Here is a 27,357-nt window from a genome sequence, read left to right as displayed (position 1 = left end):
TCTCCATTTCTATCAGTCTGTTCCTATTCTAGTTGTTTGCTTATGTTTTTTTTTTTGTTCTGTTGTTGATAGTTGTGAGTTTGCTATCATTTTACTGTTCATAGTTTTTAATCTTTTTTTTCCTTAGGTAAGCACCTTTAACATGTCATATAATAAGGGCTTGGTGATGATGAACTCCTTTAACTTGACCTTATCTGAGAAGCACTTTATCTGCCCTTCCATTCTAAATGATAGCTTTGCTGAATAGGGTAATCATGGATGTAGGCCCTTGCCTTTCATGACTTGGAATACTTCTTTCCAGCCCCTTCTTGCCTGTAAGGTTTCTTTTGAGACATCAGCTGACAGTCTTATGGGAATTTCTCTGTAGGTAACTGTCTCTTTTTCTCTTGCTACTTTTAAGATTCTCTCCTTATCTTTCATCTTGGGTAATGTGATTATGATGTGCCTTGGTATGTGCTTCCTTGGGTCCAACTTCTTTGGGATTCTTTGAGCTTCTTGGACTTCCTGGAAGTGTATTTTCTTTGCCAGATTAGGGAAATTCTCCTTGATTATTTTTTCCAATAAGCTTTCAATTTCTTGCTTTTCTTTTCCTTTGGCACTCCTATGATTCAGATGTTGGAATATTTAAAGTTGTCCTGGAGGTTCCTAAGCCTCTCCTCATTTTTTTTTGAATTCTTGTTTCTTCATTCTGTTCTGGATGAATGTTTATTTCTTCTTTCTGGTCCAAACGATTGATTTGAATCCCGGTTTCCTTTCTGTCACTGCCAGTTCCCTGTGCATTTTCCTTTAATTCACTTTTCATAGCCTTCACTCTATCCTATATTTTGTGACTATACTCAACCATTTCTCTGAGCATCCTGATTGCTGTGTTGTGAACTCTGCATCTGATAGGTTGGATAACTCCTCATCTCTTAGTTGTGTTTTTTTCTGGAGCTTTGATCTCTTCTTTCATTTGGGCCATTTTTTTTTTTTTTTGCATCAGCACACCTGTTATGTTTTAAGGGCTGGACTCTTAGGTATTCAAGAGGGCGAGGCAACCTACGTCAATGCATTGTGGTGCTGTTTGTGGGGGAGGGGTCTGAAAGGGAACAATGGCACTTGCTCAGCTATTACATTGTAAGGGACAGAGGCTTAGGTATTCACCAGGGTGGGGCAACTCACATTGCTGTGTTGTGGCACTGTATGTGGGGAAGGAGTCCAAAAGGGAACAATGCCACTTGCTGGGGTCTCCACCTGCTTCCAGTAACTTCCCCCACTACCCACAAACAAATTGAGCTCTTTTGGTGCTGATTCCCAGGTGGGTGGGTTTGTGTAAGTTCTAGGATGTTGTGGGTCTCTCCAATGAACTCTCTTGTGAGGCTGGGAGTTTCCCCCGCCACCTCAACCCCCACAAGTTTTTTCTGTCAGAGGTTCTGAAAGTTTATTTCCCTGTGCTGGAACTGTGGGTTGCATGGTCGGTCTTGCTCCCCAGTTGTTCTTCCTGACTTATCTGCACACAAATGTGGGACCACCTGGTCTGTGAGCCATCACCTTACCTTCCCCGGTCCTCCAGCTACCACCTTTCAGTGAGTTGTCTCTGCCCAACTGCCCATCTCCGCCCCTTCTACTGGTGGATGAATGTTTCTTCTTTAACTCTGAGGTTGTTGAAACTCCATACAGTTGGATTTTCTGGCAGTTCTGGTTGTTTTTTTTTTTCTTAAATTTGTCATTGTCCTTCTTTTGATCATACAAGGGGCCACAGTGTATCTACCTATGCCTCCATTTTGGCCAGAAGTCTGGTCTATCTATTTTAGTGACTCTTGTAAAAGCTCTGTAATAATACTTTATTTTTAAATTACAGATTACATGCAATATTATATTAGTTTTAAGTGTACAACATAGTGATTAGACATTTATAAAACTTACAAAATGATTATCTGAATTAATCCATATAGATTAATTGAAGGAAAGTTGTTTCCTAATTGTTGATGTCCAAATCAGCTTGAAGATCAAATGGAAGAAGTATGCCAAATGGATAAACTATGGAGCAGCATGATAGAGCATCCTGTCTTCCTGCCATCAGGAAGCTACCATGCCACCCCTGAAAGACTACTTATAGAGGTTCTTTTTTAGATGAATACATAAAAATGCAGCCAAGTTCAAATAAGAATTGGGAAAAAATCATTGGATGTGGGAGAAGAACACAGTTGGGGGCATTTCCCTCATGATGTATTTGAAAACACATTCTAGAGTCAAACTGACTAGCTTTAAATTAAATTCTTTCATTCATTAACTATGTGACATTGGACAAGAAATTCAATAGCTCTAAGTCTCAGTGTGCTACTAGATAGAGATATTAATAGTATCAACCTCATGGGTTATGTGAAAAATGATTTATACTATTCATGCAAAGCATTTCACACAGTGTTAGCACATAATAGGTGTTCATTAATGTCAGTGAAAAAATCAGGTGCTCACATATAATGTGGTATAATTTTTTAAACCACATTTCATAAATTGGTGGTTTCCATATTAGTTCTATAGTTTAAAGAAAAATAAATTGATATTAAACAAAATACTGATTGTGAAATATACTTTGTAAGCTTCAAATTATTATATAAAAATAAATTTTTATTTTAACTTGATTGCACATAACTTTGCAATGTGACTTTTAATAACATTGAAAAGGTATATTTGGTTGATTTTGATACATGCTAAATCATTTATTACCATTAATTTATTTGTGTTTAAACAAAAAGCACAATGGAAAACAAGTAAGTCACAATAGGTTGAAAAAATTAGTTTCAAAATCCATTCAGCTTTATCATACTTATGAGATGTATCATGCTATTTAAGAGACAATTGTTATCCCTCATGCTGTACTCTAGATCACATGTGTAGTTATCTACTTACTTTTTAATGTGCTGTAAAAAAAGTTGGTGACTGTGCAATTCTTCATTACAGCTAACATATTCAATAAAAAATCAATTTGACTTATTAAATCTTAATTTAAAAGTTTATTTTAGCTGGAGCCATCATGGGGAATGAAAAGAACCCAAATTTTGTAGTCAAATAAATCTTAGTTCAAAGCATAGTTTCCATCTATTACTTATACCATGGAAGTGGCCATATAGTGTAACCACATTAAAAGTAGCATTAAATGTTATTAACACTGTTTTACAGGAATTGAAAAATGCTGAACCAAATTCTTTGTGTTCATGTGTACTTATAATTTTGTATCAATATTTTTATTTTTTATTTTTTAGTAGCACTCTCATTCTAAACTATTCAAAAATATTTACCACAATGAGATGTGGTATTTAACATTACCATAATGAAAAAGATTTACTCTTTTTATTTAAAAATAATTTCCAATTCTGAAATACTGTGTAACATTCTGGTTACTGAACCATATGAGGTAAGAAAGGTAGAGAGAACGGGCACAGTGATAAAGGAAATAGAGAGGATACTCACACTCAAAACTTTTTGAAGAAAGACTTTTTGTTAAGACTTTTTGTTAATTCTGAGACCAATTATTACAAAATTTGAAGGGTGCAGAGGTTGTATCTCAGTGGTGTGATACTTACATTGGCTCTGGCCACAAGACTCAGAAAAACTAGAGTCTTACCATCGATCAGCTGCCCTGCTGTGTGAGGTCCTTGAAGAAAAGACATGCTTTGAGGAGGCAGGAAAGATAAACACTGTATTCCTAGCTGGTACAAAGGCCTTAAGGTCACAAACTCCCCTGTAAGGTTTATGAATGAACTAGGATAGATCCTACAAAAAGAATTCCTTTTGTGAAAGTGAGGTTATGCTTACTGTCCAAAAATAAAATCAGAGAGAAAGCAGATAAATCTTGCTTTTTCCACTTCCATTCCCAATTTCAAACGCAATTCTATCCCTGTTAAATCAGGGCTATTGCAGCAAAGAAGAGTCAGAAGAAGGATGTAAACATCTGTGCCAGTGCCTACAGGATTGATGACCTAGACCTGAGCTTCCTTCCTGGATTTATATTCTTGTTTGGGTAAATGGCCAATGATGTGCAACAGAAGGCTTATTTACAAGCACCGTTGGATCCCCTCTACAGTATATAGATTTTTCTCCTTTCACCTCTGTAATTCTTCTCTTTGTACTGTATCATAAAGTCTAGTAGTAATTGTATTCTAGATCTCAGTATAGCAGCTTGAAAAAATAAAGGTTCAATAACCTTGAAATAACTATGAGGGTTTCTGTAAGGATGCAAGCATTGAAGCCAGTGTGAAAGAATCACTGATGAATATGTAGTTTCTTGGTAGGAAGAGGGGTTTTCCAAAGTACTGCAATATTTCTTTTCTCATCATTTTATATGCCCCTCTTGCTACCTCTTGTGATGGATGGTACCTGTCTCTTTTTCTATTAGATATCGAACACCTGAGGATGGGGGACTTTCTTGTATCTTTGTATCCCCGTGACCTAGTTGGTACTGAACCTATAGCATATGCCAATAAGTGATATTTTAAGTGAAGAAATAATTATTCAGCTAGCTATTTAGTAGGGGGAAATGATATTACAGATATATTCTTGAGAAGCATATAGCCTTGTACAGGGAACATTCTAACATATATGAAACAATTAAGCTACAATAAATGGCCCACAAATTGTGTATCAAATCGTGTTCTAGACTATAAATACCACAAACATAACAGGAACAAATTTAAGTACTGTAGCTCCTTTTAGGTAAGGCCTGGTGAAAGTAGGATTTGTTTAAACCTTTAAAAGGATAATTAGAATCTGGATGAGTCTTCCTTAAAAGACGGTCGTAAGGCAATCTTGAGCTGGATTCTGAAATAGACCCCTTAACACCTTTAAGATTCCTTTTGCTTAAGGTTAAGAGCCCATTGGTTTAGTGGGGTGGACTGCGCTTTCTCCAGGCCTTTGCTTGGAGAAAGAATGAATGCTGTTGTTGCCTGGAACCTAACAACAGAAGCAGCGTTCTGTTGTTACCCGCACTTGGTTTGCTTCTCTCGGAGAGCTTCTCCTCCCCACCTCGACCCCGTCTGTTGTCATCTGCACATCCTGGGTTTCTCTTAGCGCAGTCTGAATTATTTATGGGATAAAGTCAGAGGTACTTTTCCTCGGTGAGTGCGAGTGTAGCTGTATAATAGGAATAGGGGATGAGCTTGCAGAACCAAGACTCTACTTCGCGCTAATTCTTTGCTTTTTCATTCAGTTTTTGCTAGTCTCTTCCCAGTCGGTCTGATTCATTCCTGAGGGAAATGCATCACTGTCAAGTTAACCCTACCCGCTTTAACTTCTTTCCTAGAGCTTTTCTTACCAGTCCAAGGCCTCTAGCAGTTGGCCTACTTTAAAGAGTGCAAGACGGAGAAAGCAGGGAAGTCTCACTACTCGGTACGCATGCTCCAAAGGCTTTGCAAGAAAGGGAACATCAGCTTCTCCTCTAGACACTTTCGGGGTGAAGTCGGGCCAGAAACACAAGGGCAGAAGACTTGTCTTTAAGTCTTCCTTCTGGCTGTGGCGCCTCAGCTTTCAGCTTGTGAACCGATGATTGTATGGGGTGTCTTGTCTCTGATCTGGCTCTCTTCCAATTTACTACTGGGCTAGAAATCTACCTGGGGTAAATCTGACACCCATGAGCAGGTGGGGTGATAGACCCCCATGCTAGTTCCTCCATTCATGGAAGTTCAACCCCCTAACTCAGACTGTTGTCGGCTTCATTTTGCTTCACATCTCCTCTAGCTCCGTTGTTTTTATCCCTTTCAGCTATCCGCTTCCAGCCCCTCCTTCCCTTATGTATGATCGCACTCCTCGAGTGCTCAGATTTGCTGAAGGCGGAGGCACTGAGGATCATGTGGGTCCTGGATCCTACCAGGTACCTTTCCTGAAGCAGCAGGCAACAGGTAAGATGTGAGGAAAGCAAGTCTTCTGTGACGGGCACCTCACATTCATCCTGCTCTGCTTCTGTGTGCCTGCGAATTAAGTGTAATAGTACTACTTTGTAAGTATAACAAAATATGAAGTAGGCTGGAAAATACTATCTTATTTTATAGGTAGTAACTAGTAAAACCATTTTCCCCATTTCACAACGCCCTAAAGCATATGGGTAGGACTTTTGATTCTACAGTGTTTGTCTACACCATGCTTTCAATTGTACAGATTAGATCTAAGGTTTTGATTTTCTGGCTCTGTTGCCTGTATGAGTCTCCAAATGCTTCTTACCTCCTACTGTCTCTCTTCACTGTAATCCTGTCTGCCTCGCACACCTTTCCTACCATTAGCCAGAGGTGCATTTATTTACTAAAATCTAGCTTTTATATTTATCTTTTGCAATATCGTGTATCTTTTTCAGAGAGATGCCCCTTATCTGACCAAACTTATGTTCTCTGAACATACTTAAAGAGGCCCCCTTTATCTCATATTCTGGAAAGAAAAGCTATATTCTTGAGAGATAAACTGGGAATGGATAATTCAAATAATTATTCACTCTCTTCTTTTGTTTGCAGTTAATGACTTAGAGGAAATTTAATAAATATTTCCAATTTGCTTTCTGCATTCCCCAATCCACTGATTTTGTAGAGTTTAATACCACTCAAAGTAAAGTTTGTTCCCTGTTAACCTGCATTTTTCCTATTCCTACACTATATCTGTATTTTTAAACATATGCCAGGATTTATAACTTTGTTGATGTGACTGATCAGATTAGTACATTAGGTTTATTCAGGTTTCTTTGGGTAGAGTACAATTTGTCATTTGTCATCATTTTAATTTTGAGTTTTACAGCTTTTCAGCATTTGATATCAATATCAGTATTGCTGGCAGTTATTATGTTTGTCTTTAATGCAGTTGAGTTGTTACAAGCATTAACTTCCAAATGATTTACTAACCACCAATGATCATCCAAAAATGCTTACACTTACACTTTCAAGCCTTATTTTATTTTGGTACAACTGACCACTTATTTTGTGAAAATGTTTCTTTTTCTTGTAGCTTGTATCATTATTTTTTCCTGGTTCCCTTTCCAAGTATTATTTTGGAACAGTGCCTGAAATGGTTAGGAGTAATAAAAATTTTTAACATGCTAAGTCAGAGAATAATTTTTCTTCTCTCTCTAACCAACCCCTCATAGTCTTCTTTAAAAATTTTAATTTCTGGATAACCTGGATGGAATGGATTAATTGCTAGGAACATACAATCTTCTAAAACTAAATCAAGAAGAATTAGAGAATCTGAATAGACAGATTATACCTAGTGAAATTGAAGCAGTAATCAAAAAAGTCCCCCCCCCCCAAAAAAAAAGCCCTGCACTGGACGGCTTCACAGATGAATTTTACCAAACATTCTGAGAACTAACACCTCTCTTTCTCAAAGTATTTCATAATTTAAGAGGAAGGAAGGCTCTCAAACTCATTTTATGAGGCCAGCTTTATCCTGATTCCAAAACCAGATAAAGATACTATTAAAAAAAAACTTATAGGCCAATATACCTGATGAACATAGACATTAAAATCTTCAAAACAATGTATGCTTAATTATTATTTTTTATAAATTATATTTTATTGTTTATGCTATTACAGTTGTCCCAGCTCCTCCCCCGCTTTTCCCCATCTACCCAGCTGCCACCCTACTTCCATAGGCAATCCCCACACCACTGATCATGTCCATGGGTAATGCATATATGTGCTTTGACTACTCTATTCCCTATGCTGTATTTTATATCCCTGTGACTATTCTGTAACTACTGATTTGTACTTCTTAGTCCTTTCACTTTTTTCCCTCATCCCCCTGACTCTCTGTCTTATCTGACAACTATCAAAATGCTCCCTGTATCTATGTTTCTGTTTCTCTTCAGCTTGTTTGTTGATTTTGTTTTTAAGAATCAATTGTTGATAGATATGCATTTATTGTCATTTTATTGTTCATATTTTTGATCTTCTTCCTCTTCAAGAAGACCCTTCAACATTTCATATAATACTGGTTTGGTGGTGATGAACTCCTTTAGCTTTTTCTTGTTTGGGAAGCTTTAAATTTGTTCTTTGATTGTAAATAATAGCTTTGCCAAGTAGAGTAATCTTGGTTGTAGGACTTTGCTTTTCATGACTCTGAATATTTCTTGCCAGTCTCTTCTAGCCTGCAAAATTTCTTTGGAGAAATCAGCTGACAGTCTTAATGGGAGCTGTCTTGTAGGTAATTAAATGCCTTTCTCTTGCTGATTCTAAGATTTTTCTCTTTGTTTTAACCTTTAGCATTTTAATTATGATGTGTCTTGATGTAGTTCATCTTGTTTGGGACTCTGCATTTCCTGGACTCATATGTCTATTTCGTTCACCAAGTTAGGGAAGTTTCTGTCATTGTTTTTTCAACTGGTTGCCTATTTCTTGCTCTCTCTTCTCCTTCTGGCACAACCATGATGCAAATGTTGGTTTGCTTGAGGTTGTCCCAGAGGATCCTTACACTAGTCTCACTTTTTTGGATTCTTTTTTCTTCTTTCTGTTCTTTTTATAAGATTTTATTTATTTATTTTTAGAGAGAGGAGAAAGGAGGGAAAAAGGGAGAGAAGCATCAATGTGTGAGAGATACTTTGATTGGTTGCTTCTCACATGCCTCCAACTCCAGACCTGGCCCACAACCCAGCTATGTGCCCTGACTGGGAATCAAACAAGTGACCTTTTGGTTTTCAGGTCAGAACTCAATCCACTGAGCCACATAAGCCAGGGCTTGCTCTTCTGATTGGTTGTTTTTTGCTTCCTTATATTACAAACCACTGATTTGATTCTTGGCTTCATTTACTCTACTGTTGATTCCCTGTAAATTGTTCTTTATTTTAATTAGTATATCCTTCATTTCTGACTGGACTTTAAAAAAATGCTGTTGAGGTCCTCACTAAGTTTCTTGAGCATCCTTATATCCAGTGTTTTGAACTCTGCCTTTACCTGATTGCTTGTCTCTATTTTGTTCTTTTTCTAGAGTTTTATTAAAAAAATGCTATGCCACTTTATGTACGGCATGCCTTATGACAGTGTGCTTACATTTCACTCATCTCCCCCTTTGTGCTACGGTGGCCATACATTTTACTTCTACCTATGCTATGTAAATTGAAATGATTTTTGCTTTAAACCATCGATTGTTTTTTTGAGGGATTAAGAATTGAGAAAATTGTACCATCCTTGCATCCCTGAAATAAATCCCACTTGATCATAGTGTATGATCTTTTTAATGCATTGCTGGATGCGGTTTGCCAACATTTTGTCGAGGATTTTACCGTCTATGTTCATCAGAAGTATTGGCCTGTAGTTTTCTTTCTTTGTTGTGCCTATATCTAGTTTGGGGATTAGGGTGATACTGGCCTCATAAAAAGAGTTTGGGAGTTTTCCCTTTTCTTGAATTTTTTTTTGAATAGTTTGAGAAAGATTGGGGTTAGCTCTTCCTTAAATATTTTGTATAATTCTGTGAAACCATCCAGTCCAGGCCTTTTATGTGCTGGGAGTTCAGGCTTTCTGCTTCTTCTTGATTTAGTTTCAGAAGATTATATGTTTCTAGGAATTTGTCAATTTCACCTAGGTTTTCAAATTTCTTGGCATACAGTTGTTCACAGTAATTTCCTACAATCCTGTGTATTTCTGTAGTATCAGTTGTAATTGCTCTTCTTTCATTTCTGATTTTGTTTATTTGGGTCCTCTCTCTTTTTTTCTTGATGAATCTGGTTAAAATCTTATTGATTTTGTTTATCTTTTCAAACAACCAGCTCCTGGACTTATTGATCCTTTGAATTGTGCTTTTAGTCTCCATGTCATTTAATTCTGCTCTGATCTCAATTATTTCCTTCCTTCTACTTGCTTTGGACTTTGTTGTTGTTCCTCCATATCTTGTAGATGTTGGGTTAGGTTGTTTATTTGAAATGTTTCTACCTTTTTTAGGTAGGCCTGTATCACTATGAACTTCTCTTTCAGGATTGCCTTGGCTGTGTCCCATATGTTTTGGACTGCTGTGTGTTCATAGTCATTTGTTTCCAGAAACTTTTTGGTTTCTTCCTTGATCTCATTACTAACCCATTCATTGTTTAATAGCATGCTCTTCAGTGTCCAGGAATTTGAATGTTTTTTAGTTTTATTCTTGAGATTGGTTTCTAGTTTCAATACCTTGTGTAAATGAATGGATCAAAAAACTATGGTACATTTACACAATGGAATACTACACAGCAAAAAGAAAGAAGGAACTTTTACCATTCATGACAGAATGGATGGAACTGGAAAGCATTATGCTGAGTGAAATAAGCCAGGTGGTGAAAAACAAATACCATATGATCTCATATATAAGTGGAACCTCATCAACAAACAAACATGCTAGCAAAATATAAACAGAGACATGGAAATAAAGAACAAACTGACAGTGACCAGAGGGGAAGAGTGAGGAGGACAATGGGAAAAAGAAAAGGAAGAGTCAAAGAACATGTATAAAAGACCCATGGACAAAGACAAAGGTGGGGTGGTGAGGACTGAATGTGGAAGATGGGGAGGTTATGGTGGGGAAGAGTAATAGGGGAAAATGGGGGCAACTGTAACTGAACAATTAAAAAAGAGAATTGAGAAAAAATATTATTTATTAACCCACATAAAATTTGTTGTTAATCTGTGAAGTGGTACTTTTTATTTTAGAAGTTTGATTTGGGTCTTTTAATAGTATCTTCCCTTTGTTATCTCATCATGTTCACCTTTCTTCTACCTTCTGGTAGAATATGCTATTAGTTCTGAGAGTATAGTATCAACAGTTGAGGTTACTGAATGATTTTATATATCTTGAGTGTTTTCTCTCTGAAATCATTTGTTGAATATATGAAGAATATTTGTAATAAATATTTTAATGTTCTTACATGTTAATTCCATCTTCTCACATGTAAATCTTTTTCTTTTCATTGACTTTTTCCTGTTTATAGGACATATTTTCCTGCCTCTTAGAAGTAGTAAGTCTCCTAGAAGAAGAAGTAGTCTCCTGCCTCTGGTAGTTTGCACTATTGACTTCACATAATCTGTAGTGTGGTTTGTGTGTGTTATCCATGTGTTTGAAATGAAATCTGTGTGTTGTTCTCTGGTTTCTTACACTGATTTGAAACATTTCTCTGGTTTCCTGAGTTTCTCAGTTCTACTGAACAACCCTTGCTTTTTCAAAATGAAAATTGGCTTCTGTTTAAGTGTTTCTGTCCTTGTGGTCTTTGTTGCTATGCAAAAGTAGTGTGTGTGTGTTTTGCTTTGGGACAGCTTATTCAAACCATCAGTGACTAAATTAACACCTAGAGTTTTGACATCATCCATGAAGCTTGTCCTAACCACCTAAGTATGGTTGAGAAGTTCCCTTCTTTTGAGCTTCTAAGCATTTTGACACTTAAGATATTTTTGCTTATTAAATTATTTTAGTCCTTTTCTTAATCTTCAATAGATTATTGCTTTTTAAGTGTAAAGTCTATATTTTACTCACCTTTTTGATGCTGCAGTACCTAACATAAATAATAATTCTTGATTTCAGTCACATTTAATACATGTGGGCCTCAGAAGAAACACATTACTTCCAGTTTTAAAATAAATGTCTTTTATTATTTGTCCAGATTAGCAAGATTTTGAACTATTCTAATTATCAGCACACATTTTCATAGTAGCATACACTTTCCTTTAGTGTGTAAGATTCTTAACAGTTTTGAGTCCTCATTTTCATTCTTTTTATTATCTGTTGAATATATCTGCTTTACTCTGTCCTATCTCTTCTTTAATATCTATGTTGGTTAAATTATACTCATCCTGTAGATACACTTTTGAAAATTTTTATCAGTCTTTCAGAAGTCTAAGTCTTCCTACTCTTTGTCTCCTAAGTTTGTGTAAGTTAATGATTGATTGTTCTAATGAAATTTTCTTTGATTTATAAACTTTTGTTTAGGGTCAGGCAATCAAAAAATATTTACTGAATTTTAACTAAGTATCAAAGCAAGAAGACATGATTCATTACTTGCTCTAAACTCAGTTTAAATTATTTCTACTTAAGTGGTCTCTACACATTTATATATGCTATTCTCTACAAATAATAGATGCTATTCCAAAATATAAAACAGTAGTCTTCTGAGGATGGAAATGCTTTATCATCTAAATATAACTGCCATTTTTATCTCAACTACATACACTTAGAAGAAAAAAGACTTTTTATTTTTTTTAGAAGAAAAAAACCTTTTATTTTGTTTTTCTGTTCTTTAGTTAGTCCAGTTCTTTAGTAACTCTAGGTTCTTATATTTAATATACATTAATAAAAATTCTGCTCTTACATTAGAATTTTAAAAATACAACAACTTCTGTGGCTAGGCATTAGTTCTGAGCATTATATCAACAATTGAGGTTACTACATGATTTCATATATTTTGAGTGCTTTTTCTTTGAAATTATTGGAATCTTACCTACCAGTGATATGCTTTTACTTTTATAGGTGGCTATGCACCATTCCTTTCTTTGACTGCCAGAGAAAGTGCTTTTACTGTTGCCTCTGATGCTGAGAATGCTGTTCCAGGTCCAGGACATTATAATATTTCAGGAAAACAGGTAAATTTATAATAGTCATTATATTGTAATGATCTAAGTTAATAAGAATTATGCTTTCTTCCTTTAATAAACTGTTAGGTCAATTGTGATATTTTATATTCCCCTAATAGTATCTTCTCATTTCAATCTACATTTTATAATTAGAGAAAGTAAATGTGTTAAATGTTGGTTCTTTTGTTGAGTGTTCTTTATTATTCCATATATTCTGTAAGGCATAAAACATTGTTACATACTTCATGGTCCTTGAAACTCGAATGAGAGAATAAAACTATTGAATGTTATGTAGATGAGGCATAGAAATAGGGCAAAGACATATATACTATACAGAATAGATAGAGCTATTGGCATTGACTCGTCTGTCTCCTAATTCTATACAGTACCAAGGGTGTGTGATAAGAATATTTTTGATGGTCCATTAATGTTCAAAAACAGGGGATATAACTCCATTATCTTTATAATCATGGATATTATACTCTTTTCACATAAACATTACATTCTTTCTTAATTACTCCTAGTTGACCCTACCAGACATTTATCTCTCCTGTTGAAGGTCCAGATGCCATTACTGAAACCTTAATTTTTGCATTAGACTTCCTTGAATTAATAACAGCAACATTGTGTCAGGAGTTTCCATTTATAAGCAATGAAATAGATTTTTAAGACCTACGCTATGTTTACAATGAAAGATTTACAGGAAAGACACTTGAGTAGGTCATAGACTTATAGGAAGATTGAACAGTCAAGTCTTAAGAAAGGGTAGGACTAAGAAAATTTTAAGTAATTCAATAGTAAGAACTTCTGCACCATTCAACAGGGGACTACCATTAGGTAACATACTTCTTTAACTAACTTCCTTCCTTCCTTCCTTCCTTCCTTCCTTCCCTCTGTTTTTTGCTTCCTTTCATTTTTTTATGTGTAACTCCACTGAAGATTAAAATTCCCAGTAGGGAGAATCTGATTTGTCCAGTTACATTATAAAATTGTCATATTTCAACATTCTGAAACCCATAGATTAAACAGTAAATATAACATGAGATATTATAAAAGTGGTTAGGAATGTAGGCTCTGGAGTTAGACTGCCTGGATTCAAAATCTGTCCCTGCCACTTAATAGCTATGAGACTTAATCTTAACCATTTAATCTCCTTGGGCCTTGGTTTCCTCATCAGTTAAATAATAATTTTGTAGACTCTTTCTAAGAACTAAGTATGTTAACATTAGTAAACATTTAGAATAGTGCCTGGCTATAGTTAGCATTTGGTACATTCTAGCATTATTAGTATTGTCATTTTATAGTAGAAGGGAGAAAGAAAGAGATAGAAAATGAAAGGCAGTCATGTAGGAAGCAAAGAAATATGGGTAGGTACTTGTTTTATTTCTGTAACTGATCATGAGGCTATAGGTAGCTGAAGATTTTTCCATTATGCATTCCAAGTTCACTGTCTTTTCAACAATGACTGTATCTTGTAGAGTTCTTAGCTTGGTGACGTGATCAGAATGTTGAGTTCTAAGGAGCTTGAGCTCTTAATTATCAGACTTGTTTCACCTTTACATAAACTTGCTTTCAGCATTTTCACTGCTGTCATAGTGTGAAGAGGCTTTGCAGGTTGTCCCTATGTTTCATCCCACCTTAGCTTTTAATAGTCCTGTTTTTGGTCCTGGTCAAGTTAATGACCTTAGCCAATGCACTAACATTCTTATTTTGCTTTTTGCTTGGTAGCATAAAGAGCCTGGAATGGTCAGTTGGTGGTCTCAACTTCCAATTCAGTGGAACATCTGTTGCTTCTCACTGGGGTCTTAAAACTTCCAGAATCCTAGAGCACAGAGGACCAAAAGCAGACAATTCGATAGAGGGTCATTAAGTGTAATCATTAGGAGTGTCACTCCTGCTTCTACTCCATGGCCCACAGACTAACATTTTATGGGTGTATGGCCTTGCTAGCTCTACTAGTAGTTCTAATGTTAAAACTTATATGTAACTCCAGTATTCCAAGAGGCAAATGAAGTGAAATATATAATAAGTAGACTTTAAACTTGTTAAATATGACAAGTGTCAGGAAGTTGGAATATTAGTTTATATTAATACTGATTTTAATCAATTCTGTATGAGATAATATAAAGTACAATTTTGATTAAATTTTGTTTTATTCCAAATTGGGTATATTTCTTAGATTTCAAGAATAAGGAATTAGTACCTCTTTTTTGTGTAATGAATGACCTAATAAAAAAGAGTTCTAGTAGTCTCTATTTTTTCTTCCCTAAAACTATAAACAAGTGCCAGAAGAAGATGGATTTTCTTGGTTTAAAAAGTGACTAATAATTTATTTATTCAATTGCTGCTGATTTTTTTGGTAGTTTTAAGCCAAACCATTGCAGAATTGAAGTTCAAGAGGTACGAATTTATTGTACTGTTTAAGAAATAAGGTTCATTTCATTTTAAATGGATGAATTAGGAAACATTTTTGTAATGTGATATAGTTTGTGTATTATTAATTCTGTAAAAATTAAAGTGATGATTTTATTGGAAATTAATGCAAGTATTTAACAATTTATTTTTAAATTTTCTTTTGGAAACATTGGTTGAAAGCATAGAGTTTCTATCAGCAATTACTTAGTAAACATTATTTAGGGATTTTGGTGAAATTTAAACAAACCAAAAATGTAAGTTGTACTTGAGAGTGCCTGCCTCCACTATAAAATACAAAATACTTGAAGCTTTGTAAAGTAGAACATTTAGGAGTTGAAGTTGCATACCCTAATTTGGCTTTCTATTGTTGTTTGTATCGCTTAATAGTTGTTTCACTTTGATTATGGTTGTCACCAGTATCCCAAAGTCAAGGATGGGGGTTGGGCATACTTTTTGCCTTTATAGCTTTTACCTGGTTGTGGGCAAAATTGCTTTTACTTTGTTTCCTTTAGCATATCTGAAACATGCTAAGTTTTTTTTGAAAGGAAGTTTGCTTAGTAGAAAAGAACATAATGGAATTAAAATGAGAAGAAGAATCAGTTTTGCAAAGTTCAGGCTTCTGATCCTTTAATAGATAATTAGCTTTGTAAGTCACTTATCTTGCCTGTTCATAGTTTCCTAGGATTCTCACTTCATAGTGTCAGTACAAATTTCACTTATGTTTTCTGGTCATGTTCTTTTCCAGTTTCTGATTTGTCTCTGCTTGGCAGGTACTATCTTGTTTTTTAGTACATGAGAATAGTTCTAGATGTGGGATTTTTTTTGGGTATAGCCAAATAGTTTCTTTCATATTTTTTATTATCTAAGCCCAGGAATAGATGTCTACATTAAGACTGATTTCTGATCTGAGTGATACCTCTCACTAGAGCTGAATAATAAGACATATAATACAGTACATGCCTTTAACCTGCACATGAGACTTTGCTCCTGTAATGTTGGAGGGTTGCTGACAATATCATAAATTCATCAAATAACTGTAGTGTTTAGACAAAAGTTAGTACTCAAGATGTAGTATGACTGTTTTCTCATAGGTTTTCATATAAGATATATAATTACTCAGTAGTATTTTGTTTGGAGTCATTTATCTGACATATGGCAGTTCCTTTTGTAAACTCTTATAAAATCAATAGAATTGGTAATTATGTAATATGAGTAATCTGAAAGAATTCTGGTTAATTTGTACATAGTTTAAAAAATAACATTATATTACTAGGAAGACCTGAGTTGGTGGGCTCCTTCTCGGTTCTTGTCTCACAAGAGAGTTCAGGTGAGAGACAACCTGTATAGTAGAAATAAGATGACAAGTTTATTTATGAAATAGACTTGAGCATGAAGCTGCAAGCTGGCACTCAGCTAGTGAGTGCCTTAACTATAAGGGTTTTAGGGGTTTTATTCTTCTGGCCAGCTTCTAGGTTCCACCTCCTCCTCCCCTCTCCAGACCTTGGGATCAATATACAGTGTCAAAGGCTTTCTTTCCCAGATAGTGGAAAAGATACAAATTTCAAGGGTTCACCTCCTCCTGCACTATCATGGTTTTTCTTGTGACTTTTGGAACACCTCGTAAACTTACCTGATCATGTTGCTGAATTATTGAATGAGAGATGTCTCCCTCCTTCACTCTGCCTTGGTTTGCTATCTGTCTTGCCTAACAATTATATCATTTTTTAAGCCTTCTATTAAAATATTCAATATAAATTTACATTGTTGTTTGAGTTTTAAGATCAGAGACCATAGTAATGGTTTTCAAAAAAGGGCTTTTCCCCCCACATGATTTAATTCTTTATATAACTTCTCATGTTTTTTGCAAAATCTATAATATATTATTATAGATCCAATCCCTTTAAACATAGGAATTATGATCTTATTAAAACTAATTAAGTACTGAATTGGCTATTTAAGAATATAATTTGACCATTTTTAAAAATAACTCTATTGTGTATTACTTTTTTTAAAAATTATTTTATTGTTCAATTAGAGTTGTCTGCATTTACCCCCCATACCCCAGCCAAACCCACCTCCCGCCCTTGCTTCCACCCCTGCCCCTTGGTTTTGTCAATGTGTCCTTTATAGTAGTTCCTGAAAACCCTTCCTCTCATTGTCCCCTCTCCCCCTTCCCTCTGGTTATTGTTAGATTGTTCTTAATTTCAATGTCTCTGCTTATATTTTCCTTGCTTGTTTGTTTTGTTGATTATGTTCCAGTTAAAGGTGAGATAATATGGTATTTGTCCCTCATCACCTGGCTTATTTCACTTAGCATAATGCTCTCCAGTTCCAACCATACTGTTGCAAAGGGTAGGAGCTCCTTCTTCCTCTCTGCTGTGTAGTATTCCATTGTGTAAATGTACCATAGTTTTTTGACCTACTCATTTACTGATGGGCACTTAGGTTGTGTATTTCTTAAAAGCTGAATGAAGTTAAATAAGAAGCAAACTAGAGATAGGCTCAGTTAATAGTGATTGTGACCTATTGACAGGAATACACCATGTAAAAAGATCTGTTGGTATATCAGTGACTTAAAAAAACTTATCTGACAAATGCTAATCACAGTTATGAATCACCTTTTGAGTCACTGCACTATGACTGTGTATAGAAACTAGTATGATGGAATTTTATCTCAAATAACTGGCTATTAGCCGGTTGATTAATATTCTGATTAGAGAAAATCCAGATATGTAGCATGGAAGATTTTTCCCTACACCTTCTCTGCAACAACAAAAAAATGTTTGAAACTAATCTGATCATAAAACCAAGCTGTTGCCAGTAAACCTACATATATATCCCTAGAAATGACCAAAATGTTATTAAAGAAGTAATTAATCCTAAGCAAGTTTGTAAGGATTGCATTTGCCTTGCAATATAAATACCAGAATTTTTAGCTCATTTCAGAGTTATAAATTCTCTAGGAGTTTGTAAATATACAGTGTTTATTCTTGCTCCACAGCTTTGGAGACTCCTGATTCTTATGCTAAAACTGAGTTTTGCATTTTCTTAGTGTGTTCTAAGTACAGTAAATTTTAGTTTAAGTTCAGAGTTAAAATTGACAGCTCTCATTGTCATTTTCTCTTGTCTTCTTTTACTGGGACTATGTCTTCAGTTAAGAGCCTTAACTTTCTCATGTTCAATTTTAAAACTATTCATATTAATATATAACATTTACCATATAGGTATTAATTATGAAGTACTTCTTTTAATGATTTCATAATTTTTTCTCTTCAGTATAATATAAAGGGAGGCCAAAGTCTACAAAACCGGGAGAAACGTTTTAAGAAGTTTATTTCCAGTAATCCAGGACCAGCAAGCTATGATCTGTCTTGTCTTGGAACATTAAATATTGTGAAGACAAAAGTACTAGAGGCTAAAGAGCATCTTCAATCAGTAGGTTGCAATTTTAAAGTATGCTTCTAATGACAGTCTTTTTAATTAAAGAAGAAAGGGTTCAGAGATTTCTTTGATAAGTACATTTAAAAAGCCTTACTATAAAAAGTAGTAGGCTCATTAGTATCCATATTGTGGTTATTTATAGTTAAATGACTACTTGATTTTATAAGCTTGAGTTTTAAACTATATTACCATCTGACTTCTTTTTTGCTCTTGAAAAATCTGTAGTCACTTGCAATATCCATGGTGTACACAAAGTAAGGGAGATTTTAAAAACTACCTGAATGTTTTATATTTGAGAAGAAACTCTATTTAAGTAGTTAATAAAACTGAAATTTAAAACATGGTTCCTGAAATAAAAAGCTTAAAATTTAGATGGGAGAGATATATAGGGAACTATTAAGGCAAGATGAAATCTGACAAGTGCTAAGTGGATGACCTTGTAATTAAATGCCATAGGAATTTAAAGGAGGACTGCTATGTTATGGGGAAGTTTAGTTTATAGAGGGTTTATAGAGGAGGTTGGCTTTGAAGAATATGCATTTAGACACGGAGAGCTAAGTGAGTGAAGATAGAGAGGTGGGATCTTCTGGAAGACAATGAGAAGGTTATTTGACTGGAATGAGGAATTTGTGCAGGGAACTAGCAGGTAATTTGTTTGAAAAGGTGTGTTGGTGTTATATAAATGAATAATTTTTACACCAAAGGCCTACCCATTTGACATAAATAATATAATCTAGCCAATTTTGGTCATGGTTTCTTTTCATCATTTCCCTCTTATCTTGTCATAACTCTTTCATATAGCTTATATTAATTAAATTTGAATTAGTTTTATCTGTGTTTAGGAGAATATATTTTAGGGTTCAGTACTCAGCTGAATAATGTCAGTGCAATTACAATGAGGTTAAGTGTTAGAAGAGTACTTAAATACCAGTTGTTTCATGTGTGGGAACACTTAAATGTTTAGTTACTCATGCATGGGTTTAGCAGACATTTTTTGAGTGACTATGTGTACCAGACATAATCCAGGCACTGATAATATATAGGAGACAAATCACTGCTCCCTGGGGTCTACAATTTTAACAAGAAAGAAGTGAATGCAATTCAATATAAAAGTTTGATGAATGATATCTTAATAAACATGTATCATAATAAAATGCTTGCTAGCAGCCCAAAGAAGAGAGTTTTTGGTGGGAATATGGATATTATAGTTGAACTGCATCTTTATGGATTCACTAAGTACTTAAAAAGAATCAGAAATAAACTCTTAGGAAGAGAAAACCATATAGATGAAGACTTTGTGGTATTTAATGGCATGTTATGTTCAGAGAACAAAGTTCTTTGGAATACTTGGAGTACAGGATTGAAGGGAGAGTAGTAGGAATGGCAGCTGGAGAAGATGTAGGGGCTGTATTTTGGAAAGTCTTGACATCATGCAAATAACTTTTGAAAGTAGTGAGTAGGAGGAGCCGCTCAGTACTTTTTTGTTTTAATTTGGTAGTCAGTCTCATTAACTATCACCGAAACTACTTAATGGTCTTAATGATAAAAAAATTCAGCCAGTGATAGTATGTTTGTAATATAATTATATGTTGATCATGTGTGTACCAACTAGAAAAATTATTTTTTTATTTATTTAGAAACTATACAGGATCAATATATTTTTAATAATGAGTTCTCCAGGTAACTAAATCATTTAAATGTCTGCATTTTGATACATTCTATACTAGTATTTTTAATGCATGGTACTCCTTGTTTTTATTTACTAATAAAGGAAATTTTGAAAAAGGATAATCACCCTAAAACTTCAGACTGTAGCACTGATATTCTGTTAGTGTTTGCATAGTTCCTCCCAGTATTAAATCATGTTATATTAAGAATTTATACACATATAATTTCACATAACTTACATAGCTGTAGTCATAATTCAACTTTATACTTTTTTTTCCATTTAGTATTATGTCATAGACATTTTTCTTGCTATATAGTCTGCATAATTAGGATATTTCTAAGGGGGCCAGTATGATGGAGATAAGTCAGGAGCTAGGAAGGAATGAAGTTGGGAAATGTTACAGAAAATAAGTTCATTTTCTCCCAGCAGATAGTATGATAGCATAGAATGAGTGATGTTGATTGTTGATGTGACTATAGGAGTGAATGTCTGTTTTTATTACCTGCTTTACTAATCAAGATAAATAGGTGAGCCAAACGAGGGAGACTCCTGGTCTCTAAAGGCAGCTTTAATAGTAATGGTATGTGTTATCTTGGTTTATATGATGATGTGAGACTTGAATCCACTCCCTTAGACTGCTTTTATAGAATAAACATTTTTGACTTATGTAACTCATTAAGTCAATATTTAATAGTTGCCTTTTAATAAATTTTAATATTTGGTTCTTCATTCCTACTCCTCTTGCCTTTGAGTAAATATAAAATGTTTTCTTACAGAAAATTTCAAGGTCACCTTCAGTTTTCAGAAGTGTTCATGTTCCTTCAATTCCTTCCTGTGGACAGTCATATGGTTATGATATTAATGACGATGACAGTATTATAAGACAGTTTCCACCTGCTAGTGATAGCACACTAGGTCCAGCATACTATAAACCTCAATTTGTAAGTATAAAGCATTTCATATTGACAACTGGAAAGTCATTTATGACTATGCATGTTTAGTCATGTAACACTAACTGTGGCAACAAATAGACCCCCAAATCTGAGTGGATTAACACAATAGAAGTTATTTTTTCCTCAATAATATGGGCAATCCTTGTTAGGAGATTTTCTTTCAAGTAGAGATTCAAGGACACAGACTTATTCCATTTGTGTTACTGTCATCCCCTGGGGCTTTGTCATCCGCATACAGCTGTCAGAAGGGCACAGAGGGTGGAGGACCACTAGTGGGAGGTTTCTGTGGAGCAGGCCTGAGGGCGGAAGCTTTGTTACATGGACACACTTAACTGTCAAAGAGGCTGGGGCATATAGTCTTACTCAATCAAGGGAGAAGAGAAAATAGGTTTAGCCTATTAGAAGTGACTGCTATAAACTACAATCATATGCAATGCACAGATATTCTTTCCTTGAATTTGAAAGTAAAAAAGAGCATTTTATTTTAAAAGAATTTGAATCTGACTATATTATTTATTTCATAAATGATTATAAAAAAGATAAGGAACTTCTTAGATTAAAATATCAAGCATAATATATCAGATTCATCTCATCTATGTTTAAATTTCAAACCTGGTTGGAGGTCAAGGAAGATTTCATTCAGCCAGTTGAAGTGTATGAGTTATCGATGAATACAGATAATAAATAAGATGGATGATATGTCTGGTTTTACTTAATTAGAAGAAAGAAATGTATAGTGCTTTGAACCTGTTGTATTTTCATACTTTTATAAGATCTGGAAGAAGTAATCCTGGTGGGGAAAGGGGCAAAAATTAAGTGTAGATTTAAGGAGAAGAAGGAACACCTTGTGCAAAGAATAGGTACTCTCAGGATTTGGCTTGACCTTCACTACTAGTAGTTTTTGTTTGGTTATGTCTCCAACTTTGGGCTTAGTTAGGCTTAAGCACCTTCAGAAACTATGTGGTTTGTGGCAATAGGCATACGAAGGCATTCTTGGGTCTTAGATCCTTTGATTTGTTAAAATTTTTTTCTTAAAATATTTTATTGTAATTTATATAATTACACATTTAATAGTACAAACATAATAAAAGATACCACATACACTCCATCACATATAACATGTAAAATTTTATTACACTTGAATTAGATATATTTTTAAATAAATATAATTATTACCCTTTCTAATTTTCCTCCCTTCATTCTTTTCCTTTTGTTAAAGTAAACACTAAATTTTTATTACATGCATGTATAACTCCATATTGTTGTATGATTTAAAAAATATGACTAAATGATATTATCTGGTATATAGGTAGTTTAGTGTTTCACTTAATGTTATATTTCTTAGTTTTAACCATATATATGTATTAGATCTAATTCATTTATCATTTCCAGATAGTAAGTTCCTTTTTTAAAAAATAATTTATATTTTAAAATAGTTTCAGACTGATATAAAAGTTATGAGCATAATATAAAAAAATCCTCATATACCATTCACTCATATCCTGTAGTTAATACTTTACTGCATTTGCTTTAGCATTTTATCTCCTTATACATTTATATTATTATTTTTATTAAATTAGAGAGTGTGTTTAATACACGATGCTCCTTTATCTCTAAATACTTCAATGTAAATTCCCCAAGAAGAAGACATTTTCTTTTATAGATACAGAAAAATTATCAAAATCAAGAAATTTTTATTCATATAATATTATTATCTAATTTATGGATCTTTTGAAAATATTGCTAATTACCTCAATGATCTTACATTTTTTTTTTTGTCCAGAGTCCAGTTAGGAACAGTTTTCAGTCTTTCTTTGTCTTTTGTAACCTTATATTTTTGAAGAGTACAAGCTATTTATTTTGTAGACTATGTCTCAATTTGGAGGCTGTGTAGAGGTCTGTCCAGAAACATCCAGCCATTGTTAATATAACAAGAATGGTTTGCACTACATTGATGTAACCTGGCAGCCAAGGGGAGTTGTCTGGAGTGTGCATGTGTGAACAATGAAGACTTCATTGTACTAGTAAGAGGGGGCATTAGACACCACTGAGAGAGCATGTGTACTGTGTGACTGTCACATTCAAAATAAGTGAGTGAGTAGAGCAAAGAATCTGCATCAAATTTTGTGTTAAGCGTGAACAGTCCTCCACAGAAAGTATTCAGATGATTCAGAAGGCTGCATCTATGGGCAACTGGTGATTGGCAGATTCATTGCAACATACCCGCTCCTGCATTATGTCTCGTGTACAGTTTTTTGGTGGAACAGCAAATCACCCAGGTAACTCAGCCCCTCTACAACCCAAATTTGGCACCCTGTAACTTCTGGCTTTTCTTAAAGCTGAAATCACCTTGGAAAGAAAAGAGATTTCAGACTGTCGATGAGATTCAGAAAAATATGATGGAGCAGCTGATGGTGATTGGGAGAGCTGGGTGAGGTAATAAAGTGCCTACTTTGATGGGGACTGAGGCATCATTGTCCTTTGTATAGTGTTTCTTGTATCTTGTATCTTCTTCAATAAATGTCTCTGTTGGTCATGGTATATGGCTGGATACCTTCTGGACAGATCTTGTATTTTCTCTTGATTAGCATAAATTTATATATTTTGGCAGGAATACTATAGAAACAATGTATCCTTCTCAGTGCACAACATAAAAAGCACAGGGTATCTATCTAACTGGCATTGTTTATTTGAAGTGGTGTGTTCCCATTTTATTTACTGTCAAGTTACTATTTTTTAAATATTTATAAACATTTTAGGAGAGATACTTTAAGAATAAGTAAATACTTTATTCTTGATCAAATTCTGACTAATATAACATCCATTGATGATACCTGAATCAGTTTTACTGTAATGTTTATCAAATGGTGATTTTCTAACTTCATCTTTTTCTCATTTATTTCTTGGCACTTTACTATAATGAAGAACTTTATCTTCTTTCTCATTTATGTATTATATGAGTATGGATTCAGAATTCTTGTTTTACTCAAAGGGTTGTAATTTATTATTCATTATTTATTTTGACATTAAATTACTTCAGGTTTGTCTTTTGGGAGCCTGTTCAAACTGCTTCTTGTGTCTTTTTTGACACATCACCATCATTCTTTGAGCATTTCCTTATCTTCTGGCACAGTAAGACATTTCAGGTTCACCTCACTTCTTTCCCTGCGCCAGCCTTGGAATCAGCCATTTCTTCAAAAAGCCCTACTCCCACTTAGGAGAAAATGCTATTTCCAAAAAAGATCAGTGCACCACATACATGCATTGCTACTGGGTTGTCATTTCTTTTAGGACAAAGTTAGAAATATATTAGAATATATTTCTTCTCTGTCTGTTAAAACTTTGAGTTTATACTGATACCTCCAATTCTAATTTGACACCACAGGTTTTTCTAGTCTTTCCTTTTTCACATTTAAATTCACTTCTCCCACAAGGAGAACCCTGGCTTCCCTTATCCTCAATATATGTACTTATTTGCTTAATCCTATAAATCTCTGAAAGTACTTACAGAAATACTAACCCATCCTGAAAAAAAACAGACTTCAGGTGGTATAAAACTCTTACCTCTATGTGACCTTGAGGCTTTACACAAGCAGGAAGTGAAGGGTAAGGCAAACTTTAAACTGCCTACTTGAGTGTTAAAGGTGTGCCTCAATGAATACCTTTACGCATTGCGTTGTGTTGCACCTATGCAAAGGCTAGAGATTTATTGGTTCAAGGCATTTAAGGAAACCTCTCTCCAACCATCATCACCTGGCTATTCAGCTAACCAGTCTGAGGTTTCAGGGGCCACACATGACGAGTACAGAATTTAAAGAATTAGTCCAGGAAAATCACTAAACACTAAAAAACCACCACCCCCCCTAAAAAAAAACTTGGGGTAAGGAAGATTCTGATTTTCAGAGTTGGCAAACTCTATCATTTAAAATGTTCAGTATTCAACAAAAATTATGAGACATGCAAGGAATAACAACAACGAAATAATGGTTTAAAAATTCTGTCATTACCCCTAACTTATACCTCAAAATGTTACTCTTGTTTTAAAATTATATTTTTACATATAGTGTTTCTTTATTTTGGAGTAATATATCATGCATCAGAAGGCTAGAATAAAGCCTCCAAGCTTCTCCAGATGTACAAAACGTTTTCACATATGGATAAACAGTTTGACATGTAACATTTGATTTTATTCTGGCTAAATTATTATTAATAGAAGACCAAACTAAAAAGAAAATTTATCCATCCTTTTAATAAGTACAATTTTTATGACTTATTTTAGTAATTATTGAGTCAATCCAATTTATATTTATTAGAATAAAAATCTAGATCTAATTTAAGAAAACACTAAAATAGATTTATACATAAATTAAAGACTAAGTTCTTAGTCTTCAGACTAAGTTCACAGGAATATTCAGTAAAATTTAACTTGAAGTGAATTGTAATGTTTTCTGAAATCTCCAACTTGAATTTGAGAGAACTAGAGATAAGAGGGCAAACTCCATAGCTGAAAGCTCAATTTTCTTGTTCTTGCAGAAAGAAAAATGCCACAGGTTTCTCCCAGACAACCATAAAGTTGATAGTATAGTGATGTTAATTCAAATCTTAGCCAAATTTCTGATAATGCTGTTTTTAAGCTGCTTTTTGAGATAATACTATGTATAGGCTCAGTTTCCAGATGTGACTGTTAATAGAAAGTTAATATAGTAATCCAATAGTTGGGTAATTATTGTGGTTCTTCCCTGGACTGGTGAATAACATCTGCTAAAACAGAGGCAACTTTGAAACAGAGTTCTATAAGACTCTAGCCAACAAATGATGTTTTAGCTATATTTAATATGTAAAGAGAAATTTTATATATGGTATTTTGTATAACATTTTGAATTATAACCTTAGTTTCTCTCTCTCTCTTTTTAGAAGACCTCAGGTAGTCATTAGACATTTAGTTTTCAGAGATGGATTCCACAAGCAAAGTTTGCAGTTGGAAGTACGACACTGACATATTCACTAATGATAACATGCTGGGAACTTACCTGTGTGCAGTGACACTGGCAGGCAGTCCGTTAGTGTTTAAATTGATGTACTTTGGGGCTTTTAATCCTTCATAAATTATATTTACATGCTTAATTATGGAAATGACTTGGGGGGAAAATTGCATAGCCACTTCTTCATTTATTTCATTTTCATTGCAAATGACAGTTAGTAATTCTTCTTCTAGTTACGTTACAACATTCACTTAAAATAATTCAGCTCCACGCTGTTTGCTTCAATTAAGTCATATTTTATTTACTAATGATTTTACAAGTTGACAATGACCTTGCCGTTTGTATTGTCAACACTTCTTGACATAAAGTATGATTTAGAGTTAAGAGTGCGTCAATTTATTTTTAATATTTTTACTGTATGCTTCAAAGTCTTTTAAATTAAATTTTAGATTGAATATTTACCTGAGTAGTGCTGAAGTTAATGAGTTAAGTGCTTGTTGATTCTAATGGTTTAAATAGAACAAATTTTAGCATATACACAGGAAAAGGACTTTGCTAGTGTCTTGAATGGCTAGTGTATTGTGTGTGTATGCATAATCTTTCCTTCTACTGGATTACCTTAAAAATTGTTAACAGTTGAACCACAAAATAACAATAATGTGATTTAACCTGAAGAAAGCTTTTTGGGCATAATTTTGTCATTAAGAAACCTTAATATATATTTTTAGCTTATAAAATATGATGTAAAAGATGATTTTATCAAAATGCTCTGTTTTAAAATAAGTTTTTTAAATCTATAGGCTATAGTGAATCAGTATATTAGATATGCTTCTCTCTGAAATATATAAAATATCTATTATACATAACATGTCTATATTATGAGAGAACAGAGTTCTACATTTGTGTACTTCACTAGTGATTATGCCTAAAGTCTGTGCAATTATGAAATTCTGCTTCATTTCAAAGTAAAAATATATGCAGTATAAATGAGTAATTTTGCTTGTTCTGCTGTTAAAACTGTATATGTACTTTAAAATCCATGGCTGTGTTAGGTAATTTCATTTGAAAGATGGGCTAGAAAATTTACTTTAACAAAAAATGTATTGTGCGGCTTGACATTTTTTCTGAAGCTCTATAAGGTGCAGCAGTTTTGGGGTTACCACTGTCCCAACAGAACACGCTGCTTTTCAGCTGCTCTAGTGGATGCTGTGGTTTCTTTGAGTACTTCCCTACTGTCATCTGCTGCTCTGCTGGACATGTCAGGCTGTGGCATTTTTCCTTTGCTGCTCTGCTAGGTGTTACAGCTGTTGTCTCTGCACTCCAGACCCGAAGCCTTTGGATGATCTGACTGCCTTTTT

The 27,357-nt window shown here is 34.3% G+C and overlaps 1 protein-coding gene across 1 annotated transcript in view; it reads left to right on the top strand.

The window, feature by feature from the left end:
* Positions 1–5,767: 5,767 nt before the first annotated feature.
* The window catches only part of STPG2 (sperm tail PG-rich repeat containing 2), a 170,515-nt gene continuing 148,925 nt past the window's right edge, over positions 5,768–27,357 (top strand). Inside the window, 3 exon segments of the mRNA XM_045820012.1 lie at positions 5,768–5,876; positions 12,436–12,548; positions 20,841–21,005. Coding sequence (XP_045675968.1) covers positions 5,768–5,876; positions 12,436–12,548; positions 20,841–21,005 — 387 coding nt within the window.

Source organism: Phyllostomus hastatus, unplaced genomic scaffold (genome assembly GCF_019186645.2).
Source record: "Phyllostomus hastatus isolate PE091 unplaced genomic scaffold, TTU_PhHast_1.1 phas_scaffold_39, whole genome shotgun sequence".
Taxonomy (NCBI): Eukaryota; Metazoa; Chordata; class Mammalia; order Chiroptera; family Phyllostomidae; genus Phyllostomus; species Phyllostomus hastatus.
The sequence above is the reverse complement of the archived record's forward strand: the minus strand, read 5'-3'. Positions and strand labels throughout refer to the sequence as shown.